Source organism: Sus scrofa, chromosome X (assembly GCF_000003025.6).
Source record: "Sus scrofa isolate TJ Tabasco breed Duroc chromosome X, Sscrofa11.1, whole genome shotgun sequence".
Taxonomy (NCBI): Eukaryota; Metazoa; Chordata; class Mammalia; order Artiodactyla; family Suidae; genus Sus; species Sus scrofa.
In genome coordinates this window covers 67,618,757-67,640,158 of record NC_010461.5, presented here as the reverse complement: position 1 = coordinate 67,640,158, position 21,402 = coordinate 67,618,757, and the positions used below count along the sequence as shown (strand labels likewise).

Genomic DNA, 21,402 nt, shown 5'->3' with positions numbered 1-21,402 from the left:
CTCTTTTTGTAGATTGAGAAAATATATTGTGTTCTCTTGTATCCTTATCTTCACTTTCACTATTTTCACTTCCTCTCTTATCTCTTTCTTCAAATCTTACTCATGATTCACACCTTTAATTCACAGTCCTCCCCAGTGACCACCTACATTGCCCTCTGAATTCTGCCTGAAATTCCATAGCACTTCCTGTTTGTACCACACATTTCAATCTTTAATTCCATTTAGCCTTCAATTTATGTTTGTTTATGCAATCCTCCTAGCAAGGCTCTATTCTATCACCTATAATATTTAATAACATCCTTTACATGTAAGCATATTGAAATGAGTTTACCCAGTAATGTATTACATTACAGTATTCTCTATTTGGGTACTTTAGATCTGCTGTTTTGACTTAATAAGTCATTCAATTATTGGACAGTAATCAATTTGATAGTTTTTCAAATATTGCTGGTTGTTTCTAAATTTGTTGACTTATACCATTGCTTAAATATGTTATAGATGTGACACAAATATAGTACTGGGAAAATAGTAGGATCTGTATGTATATGTATTTTTTAACAACACAAAGGTGTGTATTTTTAAAATTATTTTTATAATTCAGATACTTTTATAGTCTAAAAAACTAATTAGATTAATTCATTCTTTTTGTTTGGTAATTAGATGGTTAGAAGAGTTACTTGTTAATTAAGATAGGCTCTCTTTTTAAGAGTTAACCAAAAAATAAGAATTATGAATTTTTAAAAATGAGATTACCAGTCTGGTTTATTCAGAGATACTTTAAAAAGGGATAGTGTTTTTTCCTGTCTTTCCCTTATTCCAAATTAATGCGCCGTCTTTTTTTTCTGACTTGGTATTAAGTGTGTTCCTGGTAAAACACATCCATCTTCTGTTGAGTGGGTGTTGTATAAAACTTCCATTAGACTTTAATATATTACGTTTTCATGATAAACATTTTAAACTGCTTACTTACATGTATATTGGGGTTTTTTTTAAGTGTAATTAAGTTAAATTTTAAAGAACTTAATTTGCACACGTTGTATATGTCTTTTGAAGGACATTGACTATCTGGCTATATATACCAACAAAATGTTTCTTACCTTGGTTACTAAACCTGTATTTTGTGATTTATTGTTGAGCTATTAGCTCAGATTTCTGTACTAATGTACTTGGTGCCTAGTCCTTTGCAATATATCCAAATTAGTATAAACTAAGATCACTACAAAGTCATTACACCGATTTCAGTCTACTTAGAACTTGAAATCTCTTTTGAGCACTGATTCCTCTTTGGTGTTTTTTAATATGGAGTAGGGACAAGGATTTTCAACTTCTGGTGGTGCTATAGCTCCCAAGTGATAATTCTGCAATATAGTCTTCTGTTTTTTTATTTTATTTTATTTTATTTTATTTTATTTTATTTTATTTTATTTTATTTTGCTTTGGAATTAGAGTCTTAATGTCAGCAAAGAGAAATTTTAGCTTCTATTTTTATTGATATATAATTGTCATACAGCACTGTTGTAAGTTTAAAGTGTACAGCATGATTTGACTTACATATATTCTAAACTATACAATAAATTTAGTCAACATCCACTATATTATATAGATACTTTTAAAAAGGAGAATTAAATTATTTTTCTCTTGATGACAGCTCTTAGGATCTACTCTCTTAACAACTTTCAAATATACTATACAGCAGTGTTAACTATAGCCACCATGTCGTACCTTACTTTCTAGTACTTATTTACTTATATCTGGAAGTCTATACCTTTTGAGCTCCTTCAAGTCCCACTGTTTTTAAGCAAAGTACAAAGGAAATTCTCTTTAACCCTTATTTTTAATCTATCAGTGTTTCTCATTTGCTTATTTAGATTACAGTTTCTTGATGCTTCATAGTCAAAGTTACTGGAAAGTTGGACCAGAGTCTAACATTTTTTTGTATGAAAAAGCAAATATTATATATTAAGGTAATTGATATGATGAGTTAGTGTGATTTTTCCCAAACTCATATTGGAGCAGATAGTTCCAGACTTTTAAAAATATTTTCTAAGCAAGCATACATTTTAGCATAAACACATTTAAATTCAAATATAAAATTACAGTTTTAAAGGTTATTTGGAAATAATTTTTCACATAAAATTGATTTTGTGAAGTAACAGTGTCCTTAGTGTGACAATTCCATGTGATTTTGATTGTGTATGTTTTAAGTTATAAAGTTATACACCCATTAGAATGGCTAAATCCAAAAGTCTAAATTAGCAATTTCTGCAACAGGACCTCTCATTTATTGAGAATGTAAAATGGTCCAACCACGTTGGAAGACAGTCTGGCAGTTTCTTACAAAGCATAGTCTTACCATATGATCCAGCAATCACACTCCTAGGTAATTACCCAACTGATTTGAAATTTCATTTCTCTGCAAATCCTGCATGCCAATGTTTATACCAGCTTTGCTCATAATCACCAAAACCTAGAAGCAACAAAGATATCCTTCAATAAGCAAACAGGATGAACAACCTGATACTTTGAATAGAAATGGAATATTCAGTGATAATAAGGAAATTGAGCTATCAAGTCATGCAAAGACATTGTTGAATCTTAAACACATATTGCTAAGAGAAGCAGTCAGTTTGAAAGGTCTTTACACTGTTTGACTCCATTTCCCATTCCTCAGAAGGTATAGAGATATGTATAATACCTGCAATGCATTGCACAAGATTTTAGCCTTTCAAGTTAAATTGATTGTAGAGTAGTTCTCAAGTTTTACATTTATCTGCTTTAATCAATAACAGTTATATGGAGTTCCCGTCGTGGCACAGTGGTTAACGAATCCGCCTAGGAACTATGAGCTTGAGGGTTCTATCCCTGCCCTTGCTCAGTGGGTTAAGGAGCCAGCGTTGCCATGAGCTGTGGTGTAGGTCACAGACGCGGCTCGGATCCCGCGTTGCTGTGGCTCTGGCGTAGGCTGGCAGCTACAGCTCCAATTAGACCCCTAGCCTGGGAACCTCCATATGCCGCGGGAGAGGCCCAAGAAATGGCAAAAATACAAAAAAAAAAAGAAAAAAGAAAAAAACAGTTATCCACATTTTATATTTAAATCTTCTTGTGAGACAAGTCTCTATTTGAATACTTTATTGTTAAGCATGCTACAGTTATGAATTTATTAGACTGGCCCTCTAAGCTATTTTCCTGTGCAAGAGAATGTTTGCATGAAAAATAATTAAGCCAATTATTTTATTCTCTGACTTATAATTTAAATATAATGGATTGCAAAATTTATTACAAGTTAAAATCTTCTGGTAACTTGAATAGATTCCTCCTTTTGTACACTAGATAACTACAGATGAATACTGATACTTTTTTATCTTAGATAATTCTGAAATTGTCTGGCCTGAATTGAGGAATTGCTAGAGATCTACTTTCTTTGCAGTTCTATGAGCCCTGTGCTTCAAATGCTCTTAAATCTATGCTGTGTTACACAAAGAAAAGGTAATTCTTCTAGTCTCTGCCTTCTAGTAGCATTTAGTCAAAAGCTAAGCAAGTATTTGGAATATAGTTATACCATTACAAGTCAAGCACAACAGAGTCTACTAAGCTACAACATTGGAAATAGGAATAAACTCTTTAAATTTTTTCTGTAAAAGTTTAACATAGGACAGAGTAAAACTGGATATAAAGTATTGCCTTAATGACATTTTTTAAATTTTATTTTTTCCTGTTTTATTGAGACATAATTGACATTTAACATTGCATTAGTCCAAGCATAATGTGTATATGTTGAAAGCATGTGTATAGCATAAAGATTTGATATGTATAGAGCATGAAATTGTAACCACAATTATTTGGTTAACATCAATCACAGGCTACCAATTTGCTGGAAAAAATAGAATTAGTTATTATACTTGTCAATTGCAGGTTAAGAATGTACAGGAATACATGCTTTAGAACTAGATGGAAGTGTGAGTAGAGATTAGAATGGCTGATGCTTCTAGAGACAGAATGAAACATTAACAGAATAATAACAACACTAGTAGATAAATGTAGCTAAACATCTGGTCTTGTTGCCTTTTAACAATTTTAGTACTTGTTACTGAAGTTAACAGTGAAAACTGCATACAAGACACATTAATATAAAATTACAATGGATTCGAAGGGAGGATTTTTCAATTTTTCATATAGAATGCAATAAACTAATATACATTATTTTGGAACCTGTCTTTAGACCTGGATTTGGTGCAGACTTCTCTAGTTATGATTTATATTATATGAAACATCTATTAAATCAGATTTCAAAATTCATGTGTAATATAAAATTGCCCAGAAACAGTTTCTTCCCCCTTTGGGTTACTTAATATCAGTCATCTTTAAACATTCATGTTAATTCTAAAATTTGCTAGTATAACTATGTGTTTCCTAAAGGTTTTCTTTCTGTATTGGTGATGGCATCATTCTATAATAGTTTAGGAAGGGCCAGAATTGAGAAGAAAGCTGCCTTTTAATCTTTTACATACCACTTTTAAATTTTATATAATTGTTCATATTTTCAAAATGATTGCAACTTAATTTGGTTATCAAAACTATTTTAGGTTTTATTTTTCTTTTTTAAGATGAAGTTTCTAAGTGATTCAAATGTAGTTTGTAATTTTGGTTTTTTAACATCCATATTATTTGGTTACCATGTTCAAAGTATCAAGATTCAGAAACTAAATCTTCTTGCTTATCCACATTACCTCTAGAATCTGGTGTTTCTAAACATGGATTGAAGCCCATTTAAAAGCAATATTTTCCAAGGTTATGGTTACCAAAGGGGATAGCAAGGAGGGGGTGACAAATTAGAAGTTTGGGATTAATATCTAAACATTGCTATATGTAAAATAGATAAACAACAAAGATCTGCTGTATAGCACAGGGAACTATATTCAACATCTTATAATAACTTGTAATGGAAAATAATTCAAAAAATATACATATACATATATGTATAAATGAATCATTTTTCTGTACACTGGAAAGTAACACAATATTGTAAACTACCAAATACTTCAATTTAAAAAGCTTAAAAAATATATCTCATTTAAATTATTGTCAACTGATTTCAACTCCATGTAATAAATAAATAAATAAATAAATGCAATATTTTCAATGAAAAATGTATCAGTCAAATGAATTTGGATTTTTAATCTATTGTGCTACTCTTCAGAACAACTCTGCTCTTCATTCTTTCATACTTAAGTAGGTTTGGAATATCCTGCCTGGTAAGATATGTTTTTCCCCAAATTAGGTCTTATTCTTTAGAAAATGCTTAAGGATTTGTTTTTGTTTTGTTTTATTTTAATCTTTTTTCAAAACATCGGCCTTTATGAATAAATTATTTTTAAATATCATATATCTAACACAAGAAAAGTAGGCTGAAGTTTGGGGAATTAATGACATTAACTATCTTAATGATATTATTTAAAGGTATAAGAATTTTAAATACAGTTGTCAGATTAATTATGGACTTTTTTCTTTCACCTGAGAGTTTTAGAATAGTAGTGTGTGTAACAGCATAATTTCCTGCTACATAGATATTTTATTAAATTAAACTGTCCTTTTTTCTCACATGCTACAAACCAAATGTCTAATTTTTATTATGATGTTTGTTTTATAATCATTGCAAAATCTTTTCCATTCTCAAGTCAGAATACTGAAGTAAAAGTTATTACCTTCTGAAAAACCTTTTGGAGTTTAACTACATTTTATAAGAATAATACTCATTTTTAGATCTGTGTTATACTTTAGTTCAGTAAGAAAAAAATATTTTTAAAAAGAGACTTTAAGAACAAAAAAGAACCTGTACTTGTAATGAGATTAAAGAAAAGATGAACTTCAATGGCAAAAGTCACCTGGAGTTCAAACTTATATTACAGAATTGTCAGCCACACATCAGTTTTAGTGATAGCAAATATAGTCTAACAAAAAGTACAGCTGTGTACTTATATATCACCCAGTAGACATCCAATAATATTAATTGACTTTCTGAAAAAAATCTCCCATGTAGTGGAAGGTTTACCACTTTTTTTTTCCTCATTTAAAGTTAAGCAAAAAGTTATTTTCATTAGGTGTCTCTTAAAATTGCATATTAAGTATGGATATGCATAACTTAATATTTATATATGATGCCCCAAATGTACTTAACATTGAAAAATGTAACACTACTTTCTGCTATTGGATTAAGATTATGAGAGATATGTGAGAAAAAACTATATAAGTTTTGCTCAGTGCTGAACTTCCTTATTTGCTACTATGCCTACTCTTTTGTATCTAATTCTATGATCCCACATTCTCCTGTCTATTCTAGTAGCTGCTATTTTATTAGATATGACCATTACAAGATATCTATAGGCTTATTCTATTATACCAATAAGAGACTATTCTCAAGTTACATTTTGGTATGGGATTCCTATTTTGATTTATTTTTTAACTAAGTTCTTTTCCTAATTTTATAATTATTAAATGAGTAATGGAAAAACATGACCAATGTACAAGAACTATAGGAAGTTAGCAGTAGAAATGGTGGAAATGGGCTGCCAACCAGGTGCCATTTTGCAGAAGGAGCCTGCAGCAGTTTTCCCTTCAGCTCCAGAATTTTGCTTCGGGGTATTCCACTCCCAATATTTAATTTATTCAATAAAGAAGGTTCCTCAGACAGCACACAGTAGCTGGCAGTACCAAATGTGAACCTGAGCAGCCATCATGGGAAGATCCCTTGAAGATCTTCTGAAATGTGACATAATACAGGCAAGAGAGGAAATCAGACCTTCTTCACATGCTAGCTATCATCCAAGTGACATCTGTGTTCCATGGGAATTGTGACTAAAATATAAATAGAAAAAAAAAAAACTACATCATCTGTCTCGAATATATGCAATTTCTTTCTTTCTTTTTTTTTTTTTTTTTTTTTTGTCTTTTTGCTATTTCTTTGGGCCGCTCCCGCGGCATATGGAGGTTCCAAGGCTAGGGGTTGAATCAGAGCTGTAGCCACTGGCCTAGCCAGAGCCACAGCAACGCGAGATTCGAGCCACGTCTGCGACCTACACCACAGCTCACGGCAACACCGGATCGTTAACCCACTGAGCAAGGGCAGGGACTGAACCCGCAACCTCATGTTTCCTAGTCGGATTCGTTAACCACTGCGCCACGACGGGAACTCCATATGCAATTTCTAAAAGAAGAAAAAAGTAGGCAAGATGATATGCTCTTCATAAAGAAAAGGGAAATTCCAAGCATGCCTGGCTATTGATGTCTTTTTTTTTTCTAAAATATCATGTTATTCCCTCATGTATATGTGGTTCTTCTTTTATATTAGTTTCCTCCTAATAACACCTTGTACCTTCTTCTTGTTTAGAAGGTGTGTGTGTGGGAGAGGGTAGGTGTCAAAGGGAGACTAATATTTATTGAGTCCCTCTATTAGCATGATTTGTTTTATAGCGATTTTCCCTTTTAATCCTTTTAGCAATCCTATGAGGTAGGTAGTATTACTCCTATTTTCAGATAAGGAAACTATGCACCAGAGATTACGTTACTTGCCTAAAACTATGAAGAGAGAGAGTTAAAATTAAAATCCAGGACTTTCTCAATTCCCACTATTTTGCACTAAGGAAGAAAATTGTACCTCACTACTTATTACCAATTCTAAGCCCCTACCCTAAGCATATCATAATCAGAATCTCTACTGCTTCTGGCTTTTAATTTTTGTTGCTGGAGAAGAGAAGTTTTGTATACATGTTGAAGTGATGGGCCTCATGGTGTGAGATTTTGTTGTGTTTTGTTTTGCTTTCAATAAATTTGCTCTTGTATGTGTAGAGGCTTACCAGCAATTCCTTTATTTTGTATTGAGACTGCTACTGCTAAGTTTAGAGGGAAAAAAAAAACTTATTTGATTATTTCCAAAGAGCATGAGTCAGTTTCTCTAGGGAATTCTGTAAAAAGTCTAGTTATCTGCATTTAATGTTTTTAAGTTTAGCTATGCTAGTAGGAGTTTTTGCTTCACTTCTGCTTGTCAGTAGAAAGAAGTTTTCTGTTTCTGCCTGATACATTTTGTATGGAGTTCCTGTATTAGAAGATTATGATTGAAACTGCATGTGAGACAAGTAAAATGTTAGCTAGGCAATGCCAGTTCAAACTCTAGAGTTGGTTGATGATATTTTTAAAAGAGTGAAACAAAAAATGACAGTGAATTCTTTTATGAAGTGGTTTTTGAAGGATGTTGAGTCCAGGATTTGGATGACAGTACTGCTAGGACTAAAGATTCAAGGTACCTCATGATGAGACCCCTATGGTGTAAAACTGAAGGGAGTTCTTCTCAAGATTAAAGTATAGGTGGCCTTAGGTTTATAAAGAGAATCAGAAAACAGAATCAATAAGATTTGTGTATATTTATGTGAGTGGGCAAGAGAAAGTATATAACACACACATACATATATAAGTATATGTGTATGAGAAATTGTAGCTTACACAATTATGGAGACTGAGAAGGCCCACAATCTGCAATCAGAAAACTAGAGACCTAGGAAAGACAAAGTTTAGTTATAGTCCAAGTCTAAAAGACCTGAGAATCAGGACAATTGATAGTACAAGATCCAGTCTGTAAGTCAGCAGGATCCAGACCCAAGAAGAGCTAATGTTTCAATCTGAGTCCAAAGGCTAGAAAAGACCAATGTACTAGCTTAAGCAGTGAAGCAGAAGGAGTACTCTCTAACTCTGCCTTTTTTTTTATTCATGTCTTCACATGATTGGATGAGGCCCATCCCCTCTAGTGAAGGCAATCTGCTTAACTCAAGCTCCTGATTCAAATGTTAATCTTATCCAGAAACACTGTCACAGATACACCCAGAATGTTTATCCAAAAGTCTTGACACTCCATGGCCCAGTCAAGTTGACACATAAAATTAATCATAACAGGAATATATCTCAGAAATTCAAGGATTAGAAATTATTAGAACTTAAAAAATAAAACTCTTATCTGATAAGGGGTTAATATTAGGAATATATAAAGAACTCCTATAACTCAACAGAAAAAAAAAAACCTGATTGAAAAATGGGCAAAGACCTGAATAGACATTTGCCAAAAGAATACATACAAATGGCTGACAAGCATATGAAAAGATGTCCAACATCACTAATCATCAGGAAAGTGCAAATCAAAGCCACAGTGAGATCTCACCTCATACTCATTAACATAATTGCTATTAAAAAATTAAACTAACAAGTATGTGAGCATATGGAGAAATGAAAGCATTTTGCACTATTGATGGGAATGTGAAATGGTGCAGCCACTATGGAAAGCAGTATGATGGTGCCTCAAAAAATTAGAAATAGAATTACCACATGATCCTAGAAATTCCACTTCTAGGTATATACCCCAAAGAATTAAAAGGAAGGACTCAAACAGATACCTGTACATAATATTTATAATAACATTATTCACAGTAGCCAAAATGTGGAAGCAACCCAAATGTCCATTGACAGATGCATTGATGAACAAATGTGTTGTACACATAAAGGGAATATTAGTCATTCTGAAAATGGAAGGCAGTTATGACATGCTACAACATGGATGAACCTTGAGGACATTATGATAAGAGAAATAAGTCAGTCACAAAAAGACAAATACTGTATTGTTCCACTTATATCAGCTATCTGGAGCAGTTGAACTCATAGAAACAGAAAGTAGAATGGTGATTGCCAGTGTCTAGAAAGATGGGGAAATGGAAAGTTGTGGTTTAATAGGTATGAAAAAGATCTGGAAATTGGCTGTACAACAATGTGAATTGTACACTTAAAAATAGCTAAAATGGTATATCTTATATTATGTGTGTTTTTCCACAATTTGAAAAAAAATTAGTTAAATTTGTACCCAGAAGTCACAAAAGAGGATGTTTTTTTTGAGGATCCCATATTCAACCTCTTATAGATAAGGCACTTTCACTGAATTGAATGGAATAACATATCTGTAGAGCATAAAATTTTCTAAAATTCATGTACATAATTTAAAAGGATAAGGCATTGCTGATAATAGAAAATATATTCCATATAACTAAATATATCATTGTGTACAAATAAAGATATCTAACATATGGTTAGCACAGTTTTTGTCACGAAGAGTATACAATTTTTTAAAAATTATAATAAGAAAGAAAGCATCATACTTTAAGCATTTCTCAGAAAAATATATAGGACCAATAAACATAAAAACACTTGGTCTTACTTAAAGAAATACAAATCACAACAGCAAGATACAATTTTTCACTAAACTAGCAAAAATTATAAAGTTGGATAAGACTTAGCATAGATAAAGATATAGTAAAATAGCAACTATCATGCATTTCATTCCTTTCCAAAAGGAAATTTGACTGCATTTACAAAAAAATTTAAATGTGCATACTCTTTGGCACACCAATTCCATTTTGTGGTGTAAGACAAAATTAAGCCTCCAGGAGTTCCCGTTGTGGCACAGTGGTTGACGAATCCGACTAGGAACCATGAGGTTGCGGGTTCGATCCCTGGCCTTGCTCAGTGGGTTAAGGATCCAGCATTGCGGTGAGCTGTGGTGTAGGTCGCAGACGTAGCTCGGATGCCACGTTGCTGTGGCTCTGGCATGGGCCGGTGGCTACAGCTCCGATTAGACCCCTAGCCTGGGAACCTCCGTATGCTGCAGGAGCGGTCCTAGAAGAGGCAAAAAGACAAAAAAGACAAAAAAATTAAGTCTCCATATTATATATGTCTTGACACCTGGGGGAAGCCTCAAGTTCTCCTTACCGTTGTGTTCCTGCAGATAAAATATCATATTTGAACAACTCTCCTTAGCACAGGGACCAGGCTCAATGCCTGCTTATTCATGGATAGCAGGCTTTAGTTCCCTGCTAGCCCACAGAATGATTGAAACAAGTCAATCACATCCTCCTATAGGAAACAGGGTTTCACCACCCTTAGGTGTTACACCACAGTCTCTGCTTGTTCATTCTGTTTCCAGGTAGAATTCTCATATCCATATGGCCCTGCATGGCATACAGTGTTCTCTTACAGGCTATAAGTATATGTGACTAATACACTACCATTAGTTTCATCTGTCTAGTGTCAGGAATCATTTATCAATTCCCATAACTCTAAGGCAGGAATCCTTTCCTTGTCAACTGAAGGAAGTGGAGGTGACTAAAACAAATGATCACCTAGGAATTTCCCATCACATATAATTGCAAATATAAAGCAAGATATATGTACCTGATTGTCCATTTCACCATAGATTTTAATAGCAATAACCTGAAAACCACCTAAATGTCCATCATTAGATAACTAAATTACATAACATAATTAGATAATATTAAATATCTTAATTACATAAGTAAATTTTATAGTGTCCATATGATGGAGTAAAATGTAGCAGTTAAAAAGACTGAAGTATAGGAGCTCCGTTGTGGCGCAGTGGTTAACGAATCTTACTAGAAACCATGAGGTTGCGGGTTCGATCCCTGGCCTTGCTCAGTGGGTTAACGGTCCGGCATTGCCGTGAGCTGTGGTGTAGGTCACAGATGCAGCTCGGATCCTGCGTTGCTGTGGCTGTGGTGTAGGCCGGCGGCTACAGCTCCGATTGGACCCCTAGCCTGGGAACCTCCATATGCCGAGGGAGCAGCCCTAGAAAAGGCAAAAAGACAAAAAAAAAAAAAAACCTGAAGTATATCTGTATGTGATGATATAGAAAGATCTTCAAGATACACTAAGTGAAAAAAATTAAGTTTATAGTATCATCAATTTTTTTCTAAGTATATATGCATTTTTATCCTGGAAGGTTGCGAGGAACCTAATGACAGTGGTTGACTTTGCTGTCAGGATTAGGAGTTTGTAACTAAGGAAAGGAGAGAGACTGTGGCTCATTTTATATCTTTCTAATTGTTTGAGTTTTTCTTTTAAATCAAGTGCATAATTATTTTTATTTTTACAAGGAAAATAAAGGCAAAAAGGCATGATACCTGCTATTAAGCAGCCCATTATCTAGTGGGAAAATGAACAAACTTTCAGAAAACATGTTTGAAATCTCAACAACATGGGTTAGTCTCTGGACTCATGATCAGGATAGGGCAGAGTAGGGCACCACATGGAAAACTGAGGGAGTAAGGTGAAGGAAATATTTGTAGAGTTAGAATTTTTTTTTTTTTGTCTTTTTGCCATTTCTTGGGCCTCTCCCGCGGCATATGGAGGTTCCCAGGCTAGGGGTCTAATCGGAGCTGTAGCTGCCAGTCTACGCCAGAGCCATAGCAATGCGGGATCCGAGCCACGTCTGCGACCTACACCACAGCTCACAGCAACGCTGGCTCCTTAACCCACTGAGCAAGGCCAGGGATCGAACCCGCAACCTCATGGTTCCTAGTCGGATTTGTTAACCACTGTGCCATGACGGGAACTCCCAGAAATTTTTAATAGTTCTCATTTTGAAAGAGTTTCTTCTGAGTACAAATATTTAATTCAGTGCTACATTTAATTAAGATACATACTTAAAACAGGGAACTCTGCTCCTCAATATCAGAGTTTTGTCACTTAGTTTTAAAGAAAAGCCAAAAACTAGAAATGTCCTTGAGACTGGTGAAGAGATCAGAAGTTTTTTTTATTTTCATTTTATAAAAAAATTAATTTTATTTACGTATAGTTGATTTACAATGTTGTATTAGTTTCAGGTGTACAGTAAAGTCATACATGTAAATATATCCATTCTTTTATTCCCAAATAGGTTATTATAAACTATTGAGTAGATTTTCTTGTGCTATATAGTAGGTTCTCGTTAATCATCTATTTTATACAATAGTGTGTATGTGTTATTCCCACCCTTTCAAAAAGTCTACAAACAATAAATGCTGGAGAGGATGTGAAGAAAAGGAAACCCTCCAACACTGTTGGTGGGAATATAAATTGGGACAACCACTGTGGAGGAGAGTAAGGAGGTTCCTTAAAAAAACTAAATATAGAACTACCGTATGATTCGGCAATCCCACTCCTGGACATATATATGGACAAAACTTTCATTCAAAAATATACGTGTACTCCAATATTCATTTCAGCACTATTCACAATAGCTAAGACACGCAAACAGAAGGTTTTTTTTTTCTATTGTGTTGCAATATAATCCAAATCAAATTAACACATTTTGATTTGGGCCAAACTTCAGCTTTCATCTAGATCACCAGGGTTACTCAAATGTTATTCTTCACAAAATCAACAAGGTAATTGACTAATATGTCTCCCTCACTTAAGCCAGGAGTTTAGGCTGAGGAATGTCCTATAAAGTGAAAGTGGCTTTAGCATCCAATAGAAAGACAAAACTGATTTCAATTTAAGGCTTCCTCATGGAAGAATTCACCTTCTCCTTTAAGTATCCACCTTTTTTCCCTTCTCTAAATGAGTATTCAATTTTAATGCTAATTGATTTATATTACCTTATTTATTTTCTTAGTTAAAAGTTGCTCTTAGGAGCTTTAAAAATAACTGCTCCTTCCCCTATAAGCTTCTACTTAATAGGCATCATAATAGGTCGCTTTCAGCATTGCTAATGCTAATGCCCCAGCACATTTTTAACAACTCAAATCAGGCTTTATTTAGTTCAATTTAAAGGATGAATCAGCTTTGGATGTCCTCTAAATGAATTACAAATAAATTGTCTGAGTGTGTTCAGTGTTCTGTTCATTATTCCTTCCATCCTGACAATAATGTAAGCTAGTTTGCAGTGGAGAATTTGGTGCAATGGAAAAACATGGGGATATTTATACTGGCTGTTATGATAAATTATTTGAATCTACCTAGACACTTACTACTGTTTATTTTGCTCTCTGTTTTGTTTAGAGAGTTTTAGCCCCACAACTATTGTACAATCAATATAGGAGAGACACGTAATGAGATTTTTATGTTATAAATAACTTGAGGATTATTCCACTTGATTTATTTATTTATTTTTACTTATTTTTTTCTGTTTTCTAATTTGTTTATTTTTTTATTACTCCATGAATTTATTACATTTATAGTTGTACAGTGATCATCACAATCTAGTTTTATAGTATTTCCATCCCATTCCACTTGATTATAAAAAAATCTAGATACTCATGTCGCAACAGAAGAAAGGGTGGGGAAAAAACTGTAACTACAATGTATACATCTAAGGATAACCTGACCCCCTTGCTGTACAGTGGGAAAATAAAAAAAAAAAAAAAAGACTTGTTGTATGACATGTTTTGATTCTTTTATTGGAAGCATGTAATGTAGTATTAGCACTTGTAATAAATGTTATTCATAAGGTTTTTTTTTTTTTAAGTAGGGGGAGAACAGATCCAGCTGGTAAGGAAATTGGTTAGCGCATGCACACAAAAACAGTAGTCTATGTCTTATGAAGATACACATGTAATTATATAATCTAACTTTCCGGTAAGCTGAGAATTCATGTATTGCTTTTCCTCATGATAGCTAAAATTCCTATTCAAAAGATTATAGCTTTAAAACAAATGCATGGGCGTTCTCATTGTGGCACAGTGGAAACAAATCTGACTAATATCCAAGAGGATGCAGATTCAATCCCTAGCACTGCCATGAGCAGTGGTGTAGGTTGCAGACACTTCTCAGATTCCAAGTTGCTTTTGCTGTGGTGTAGGCACAGCCTGATTCGACCTCTAGCCTGGGAACTTACATATACCGCAAGTGCGGCCCCCCCAAAATGTGCACCTGTTGTTTAGTATTATATCAGTTTTAGCTGTGATAAAACTTAAGTCATTGTTTATATGTTGTATACATTATTTTTCATTGTTACCTAAATTTGATTTAGGAGAGGGTTCCATTTTAAATTTTAATTAGGGAGAAGATGTTGAAAGCAGTTTGTGTCTAGGAAGGATTTGAAATCTAACCTCTATTTAGAGCCAGATCATTTATGCTTTGGCAAAAGGCAGCAGTGAACTTCATACCTCTTGATTTGCCACTTTTGTCCTCAACTCACTCACTCTCACAGGCTGCTCTCATTCACTCTCAGTCTCATCACTCATACACTTTCAGCACACACACATACACATACAGAGTTTGCAGGACATTTTTTAATTAAAGTTAACTAATTAATTTTTATATTTTTTACCACCCCTTGAGATAATAATATAATGTTGTATAAATAGATGTCATTACTCTATCATGTTTCAAATTTACTTTCTAGGGATAGATACCTCCAGGATTCATTGAATTAAAACAGGTACACAGTTTATTGAATTTTAAAAAAACCTAAGAACAAAAATGATAGGCTTATTCTGAAACTTTCTAAAGCTATAAACAGGGCTTGTTCTTTTAGGGCAATGTTATCCTATTACATTTATCTCATTTATCCTTTTAATTAATTATAACATTAGTAGGAGACCTATCTATTAATAATAGGTCTATTAATATACTAATCAAAAGATAGCACAGGGAGCTGATTCTGACTCTATATTTTTAAGTACATGCATTGTGGATGTGAATATGTGTATAATAGAAAAGAGTTTGAAAGAATATGCATTAGAATTAACAAGTGTTATTTCCAGGATTGATGATGATTTAGATTCTTTTCTTTTGAAAATATACCTCTATTTTCTACAATTACATGTATTATTTGTGTGATTACAACTATTTAAATTCAAAAATAAAAATAAAATCAACATTGCTTAATAGCGATCAGTTAATTTTTTTTTTACTCATTCTAACACACTTTCATGTTTTATATAGAAATAAAAACCATGAAAATGCCCATTTTAGAATGGGAGAACATAGAGGAAGAATTGCAAAATTAATCTAGCTCCTGTTATATGTTGAAAATAACTTAGCACATCTCACTCTGATGATTCTCTCTATAGTGTTCTTCTTTTGATTTTTCTAATTTTTAAAAATGTGTTTTACAGCTACAAGACCGCACTCAGTTCAGTGACCGAGACTTAGCCACCCTTAAGAAGTACTGGGACAACGGCATGACCAGTCTTGGCTCTGTTTGTAGAGAGAAAATTGAAGCAGTTGCAACTGAATTAAATGTTGACTGTGAAATAGTTCGGGTAAGACATTTTCAATCATTTTCATAAAAGTTTAAAATTTTTTGAGGTGCTTTAAACAGTACTATCAATAAAATGAAAAAGATAACCCACAGAATGGTTCGAATCATATATCTGATAAGGAACAGTATCCAGAGTACCCAAAGGACTCTTACATCTCAATAATAAAAGGGTAAATATTGCAATTTAAAAATAGATGACAGATATGAGTAGATATTTATACAAATAAGGTATACAAATGGCCAATAAATACATAAAAAGATGTTCAATGTCACTTGTCATTATGGAAATCAAAACCACAGTGAGATACCACCTAACACCCAATATAATGGTTATAATAAAAAAGATAATAACAAGTGTTGGCCAGGATACGGAGAAATTGGAACCATTAATACATTTTTGGTGAAAATGTAAAAATGTTTTAGCCACTTTGGAAAATAATCCTCAAATTTTTAACATACAGTTATCATATGACCCAGCAATTCCTCTCTTTAGGTATGCACTCAAAAGAAAAAAAAGTATGCCCACTCTAAAATTGACACATGGAGATACAGAATCTCTGGCTATGGAGGAGTCACTATGAGATTTGAGCATCCATGAAATTTTGTATCCCCAATGGTTCCTGGAACTGGTCCCCCTAAAGATACTGAGAGATGACTATAGATTCACATAAGTTGTTCCAAACATACTTAAAATGTTTCCAATAAATTCATCAAGTAAAAATAAAGTATTTCATTTAGTGTTTGCATCTACATTGACAACATCAGTTCATCTTTTTTTATTTTTTGAATTTTTGAATTTTTATTTTTGCTTTTTAGGGCCATGCCTGCTGCATATGGAAGTTCCCAGGATAGGGATCAAATCAGAGCTACAACAGTGGGCCTACACCACAGCCACAGAAACATGGGATCCAAGCCCCATCTGCGACCTGCACCACAGCTCACACAACGCCCCATCCCCGACCCACTGAGCAAGGCCAGGGATCGAACCCGTATCCTCATGGATACTAGTTGGATTCATTTCCACTGTGTCACAATGGGAACTCTTGCTTCATCTTTTGTTAGAAAAATTGATTTGATTTTGAAGCAAAAGTTTATCAAATTTGAAACTACATCTATTCAGAAGTTCCCATTGTAGCGCAGCAGAAACAAATCCAACCAGTATTCATGAGGATGCAGTTCCATCACTGGCCTTGCTCAGTATGTCAGGGATTCAGCATTGCCATGAGCTGTGGTGTAGGTCACAGATGCATCTCAGATCCCACATTGCTGTGGCTGTGGCATAGGCCAGCAGATGTAGCTCTGATTCAACCCCTAGCCTGGAACTTCCAAATGCCATGGGTGTGGCCATAAAAAAACAAAATAAGTAAATAAATAAGTAAACAATAAACTACATTAATTCAAGTTAAATAGAACTACTAACTATTATATCAGCTTGCCATCATTAACTTGAAAATCAAAAGGGTATACTATAAATTGAGAAGCAACTCTAAACTTATTAATATCAACAAAATATTCTTCAAATTTTTCTGAAATCCATGTATATAGCACTGGTAATTACTATTAAAATCTGCACATTGATTCATGTTAGACAAATGTGTAAAATTTTATTGATATAAAAATATTAATCATAACAAAAATGATCACACTCGCATGGGTAGTTCACAAATAAGCTCTTCCTTTCATTGGATCTTCAAATTTAATTAGTTCTTATGCAGTGTTATCTCTGAGAAAAGTAGAAATGACGTTGCCAGTTTTGTCTTTGATTATTGAATATTTGGCAAACATTATTTACTACTATGGACTTATTTTTTTATCCCTTCCAAATTCAGATGTTGAAGTCTTAATTTACAATATGATGATATTTGGAGGTAGGGCCTTTGTAAGGTAATTAGATTAGTCATGAGACGAGGCCATCATGATGGGATTAATGCCCTTACGAAAAGAGCCAGATCTTTTTCTCTCTCGGCCTTGTGAGAACACAGGAGAAGTTGGCTGTCTACAAGCCAGAAAATGGGCTCTCACCAGACACCAGGTCTACTGGTGTCTTGATCTTGGACATCCCAGAACCTGGTACTTTGAGAAATAAATATTTGTTGTTTTTCTAAAAATATATATACACAGATATTCATAACAGAATTATTCATAATAGCAATAAAATAGAAAAAAACAATGTCCATCAAGTGAATAAACAAAATTATATATATGTGCATATAGTGGAGTATTATAGAGCCATATAAATGAATAAAATACTGAAACATGCTACAAAATCAATGAACCTTGAAAGTATTATGCCAAGTGAAAGAAGCCGGTCATGAAAGACTGCATATTTTGTAATTCCATTTATATGAAATGTCCAGAATAGGCACATCTATAGAGACAGGAAATAGATTAGTGGTTGCAGGGGGCTGGGGATAGGGAGGAATGGGGAGTGACTGCCAATGTGATAGAATTTCTTTTGGCATGATGAAAATGTTATGGAATTAGATAGTGGTAATTGTTGCAGAGCTCTGTGAATATATTAAAAACTTCACTGTACACATTAAATGCATGAATTTTATAGTATGTTAAATATATCTCAATAAAACAGTTTTTGAAATTGCATGAGGTGATCTGAAATACAGTAGTCCCCTTTTATCTGTGGAATTGCTTTCCACAGTTTGTTACCTTTGGTCAACTTCAGTGCAAAAATATTAAATGGAAAATTCCAGAAATAAACAATTTATAAGTTTTAAATTGTTCTCTGTTTGGAGTAGCATGATGAGATCCTGTGTCATCCTGCTCCATTCCACCTAGGATGTGAATCATGCCTTTCTCAGTGTATTCAGGCTATACATGCTACTCACCCATTAGTCATTTAGTAGCCATCTTGGTTATCAGATTGACTGTCATGGTATTATAGTGCTTGTTTTCAAGTAACCCCTATTTTGCTTAGTAATGGCACAAAAACCTCAAGAGTAGTGATCCTGGCAATTTGGATAGTCTCTTACTCTGCCTGATTTATAAATTAAACTTTATTGTAGGTGTGGGTATAGAAAAATAAACGTAGTATATACAGCTATTCCTGGTTTCAGGCATTCACCTAGCTAAAGGGGGGACTGCTATACCTCTTACATATTATACAACAAATAATAGATCAAATAATTATACTGATCTGTCATGGGAACTATAGATTACATTTCATTTGAGAAATGTCTATATAAGATTTATATAGTAGCAGTAGTGTGCTGGTAGGTATTTAACAATCAGCTTTTTAAAGAAAAAAAGCCCTAATTTATAGCATTTGTTGATTTCTGTGGTATAAAGATTCCTGTCATGATTGATTCCATGGCTCATTCAATGTAGAGTTCAGAAGAGATGCTAACAGTTAGCTCTTGTGAGAAAGTATGAGTAGGCTTCAGCTCACACTAGGATCATTCCAGAATATCAAGAGACAAGTACTATTAAAGAACAAATGACAAAACACAGTACCCTTCCAGAGGAAGAAATAAAGTATTTTCTCAAACATACATGAAGAAAGAGGAAGAAATATAAGGAAGAGTCATAGAGCACATTTCTAAAAATAAATACTATTCTCAAAATAAATACTGTTCTGTCCAGAGCCTTACTTTTTATCTTGTTAGGGTACAGATGGGAAATAAAATAAAATCCTGAGTTTACTGAGCATGTGTTATATATATGAACAGGGAAATAGAAATGCATTAGACACTTATCCTATTTCTAAGGAGCTTAAAGTCTAGCAAAAGGGGGTGACAAAAAATACAAGTGACTGAAGAGGAATTAGAGTCAGATCATGGTATGAAGAGCCTAAGCAAAAGCCACAAAGGGGGAAATACAGAGTGTGTCTTTTTGTTATTATTGTCATTATTCATTTTTTAAATCAGAGTTACATGTGCACATAGGTTGAGGAGTCAAGTTCTGTAGAACTTGCTATAAAACCAACACTCTTTACTCCTCTCCTCCTACCATTTCCCAATAGACAAAGTCAACCACTTTCCACTTTTTTAGATGATTCTTCTGGTGTTTGCCTCCATCTATGAATAATGTACTATATTAGTTAATTAGAATTAGGTTTTGCTTTGAATAGCAGACTCAAAATAACAGTGGCTTAAGATATTTCAATTCCATGTTCAAGTCCAGAGCTGGCATGGCTATTCTGCCCTGTGAATTCCTCAGACTCTGGAGCCTTCCATTTTCCATTTTGCCATCCCTATCATATAGCCCTTGTTGTCAAAGTCCAAAATAATGGTATTTATTGTCCAGACAGTATGACAGAAATGGAGACTAAGAAGGGATAAAAAGTGTATAAAAGCAATATTTTAAAATGGATTCCCAGAAATTTCCATAAGACATATTTACTTATACCCCATTGACTAAATATTAGTCACATGGTCATACCTAACTGCAAGGGAAGCTGCAAAAGTAGTTACATCATGGGGAGCCACGTGCTCAGCTAAACTTTCTATTATTCTATGAAAGAGGGAGAAGACAGATATTGGGGAACTCAACTTGTCTCTTGTTTCTGTTTGTATTACTTCTTGATTTCGCAGTGTTAGTTATTGTTGATTGATTGTCTACTATGAAATGAGAGGCATTTTTTTTCCAGCTCTTTCAAGATATCTTTATTGATCCTTTCACCTACATGCATACTTCTTATTCTCACAGTATAGTTATTGCATAATTTTGGTTAGTTTGATATTCAGTGTTAAAATTATTATGACTATGTAAATGTTTTACACATTTGAATTATGTAGTACAATATTATTTTTGTCTTTTTCTGCATAGCATTATTTTGTTTCATAGGAGTTTGTTATTTGCTTAGTTTTGGGGTTTTTTTTGTTGTTGTTAGCTTGCTTAATGTTCTAGATACTTGCTACAATTTATCCTCAAACACTTACCCAGTTGTACATCTCTCCTTTCAGAACATATATACACATTTGATAGTGCAACAATTTTATCATCATAAAGAAATTTTTCCTGGAATCTTCTGATCTTCTCCAAACTGAATTAGTTACTCTGCACCTGGAGCACAACTGTCACCCTGAGATTTCCATTTTCAATCTGTTTGTTCTTTTGCTGTACTTTCAGTAAGATATCCTCAAATTTATCTTCCACTTTCTACTGGGTTTTTCTTTTTTGTTTATATTCAATCTGCCACTGATGCTAATAAACTCCATGTTCCACAACAGCAGTTGTCAGGCTCCATAGACTGACATAGGTGTTCTTTGAGACGCTGTACAGTAGGAGAGAGGACACAGGGATAGAATACTACTAAAAATATAGATGAACTTAAAGATAAGATATAGACAAAGTTCCAAGCTAGAATTATCTGT

The 21,402-nt window shown here is 33.7% G+C and overlaps 1 protein-coding gene across 1 annotated transcript in view; it reads left to right on the top strand.

The window, feature by feature from the left end:
* Window positions 1–21,402, top strand: part of HDX (highly divergent homeobox) — a 156,981-nt gene that overhangs the window by 73,586 nt on the left and 61,993 nt on the right. The window contains exon 4 of the mRNA XM_021079848.1: window positions 15,915–16,073. Within this exon, the coding sequence (XP_020935507.1) occupies window positions 15,915–16,073 (159 nt within the window). The remainder of the gene's footprint in view (window positions 1–15,914; window positions 16,074–21,402) is intronic.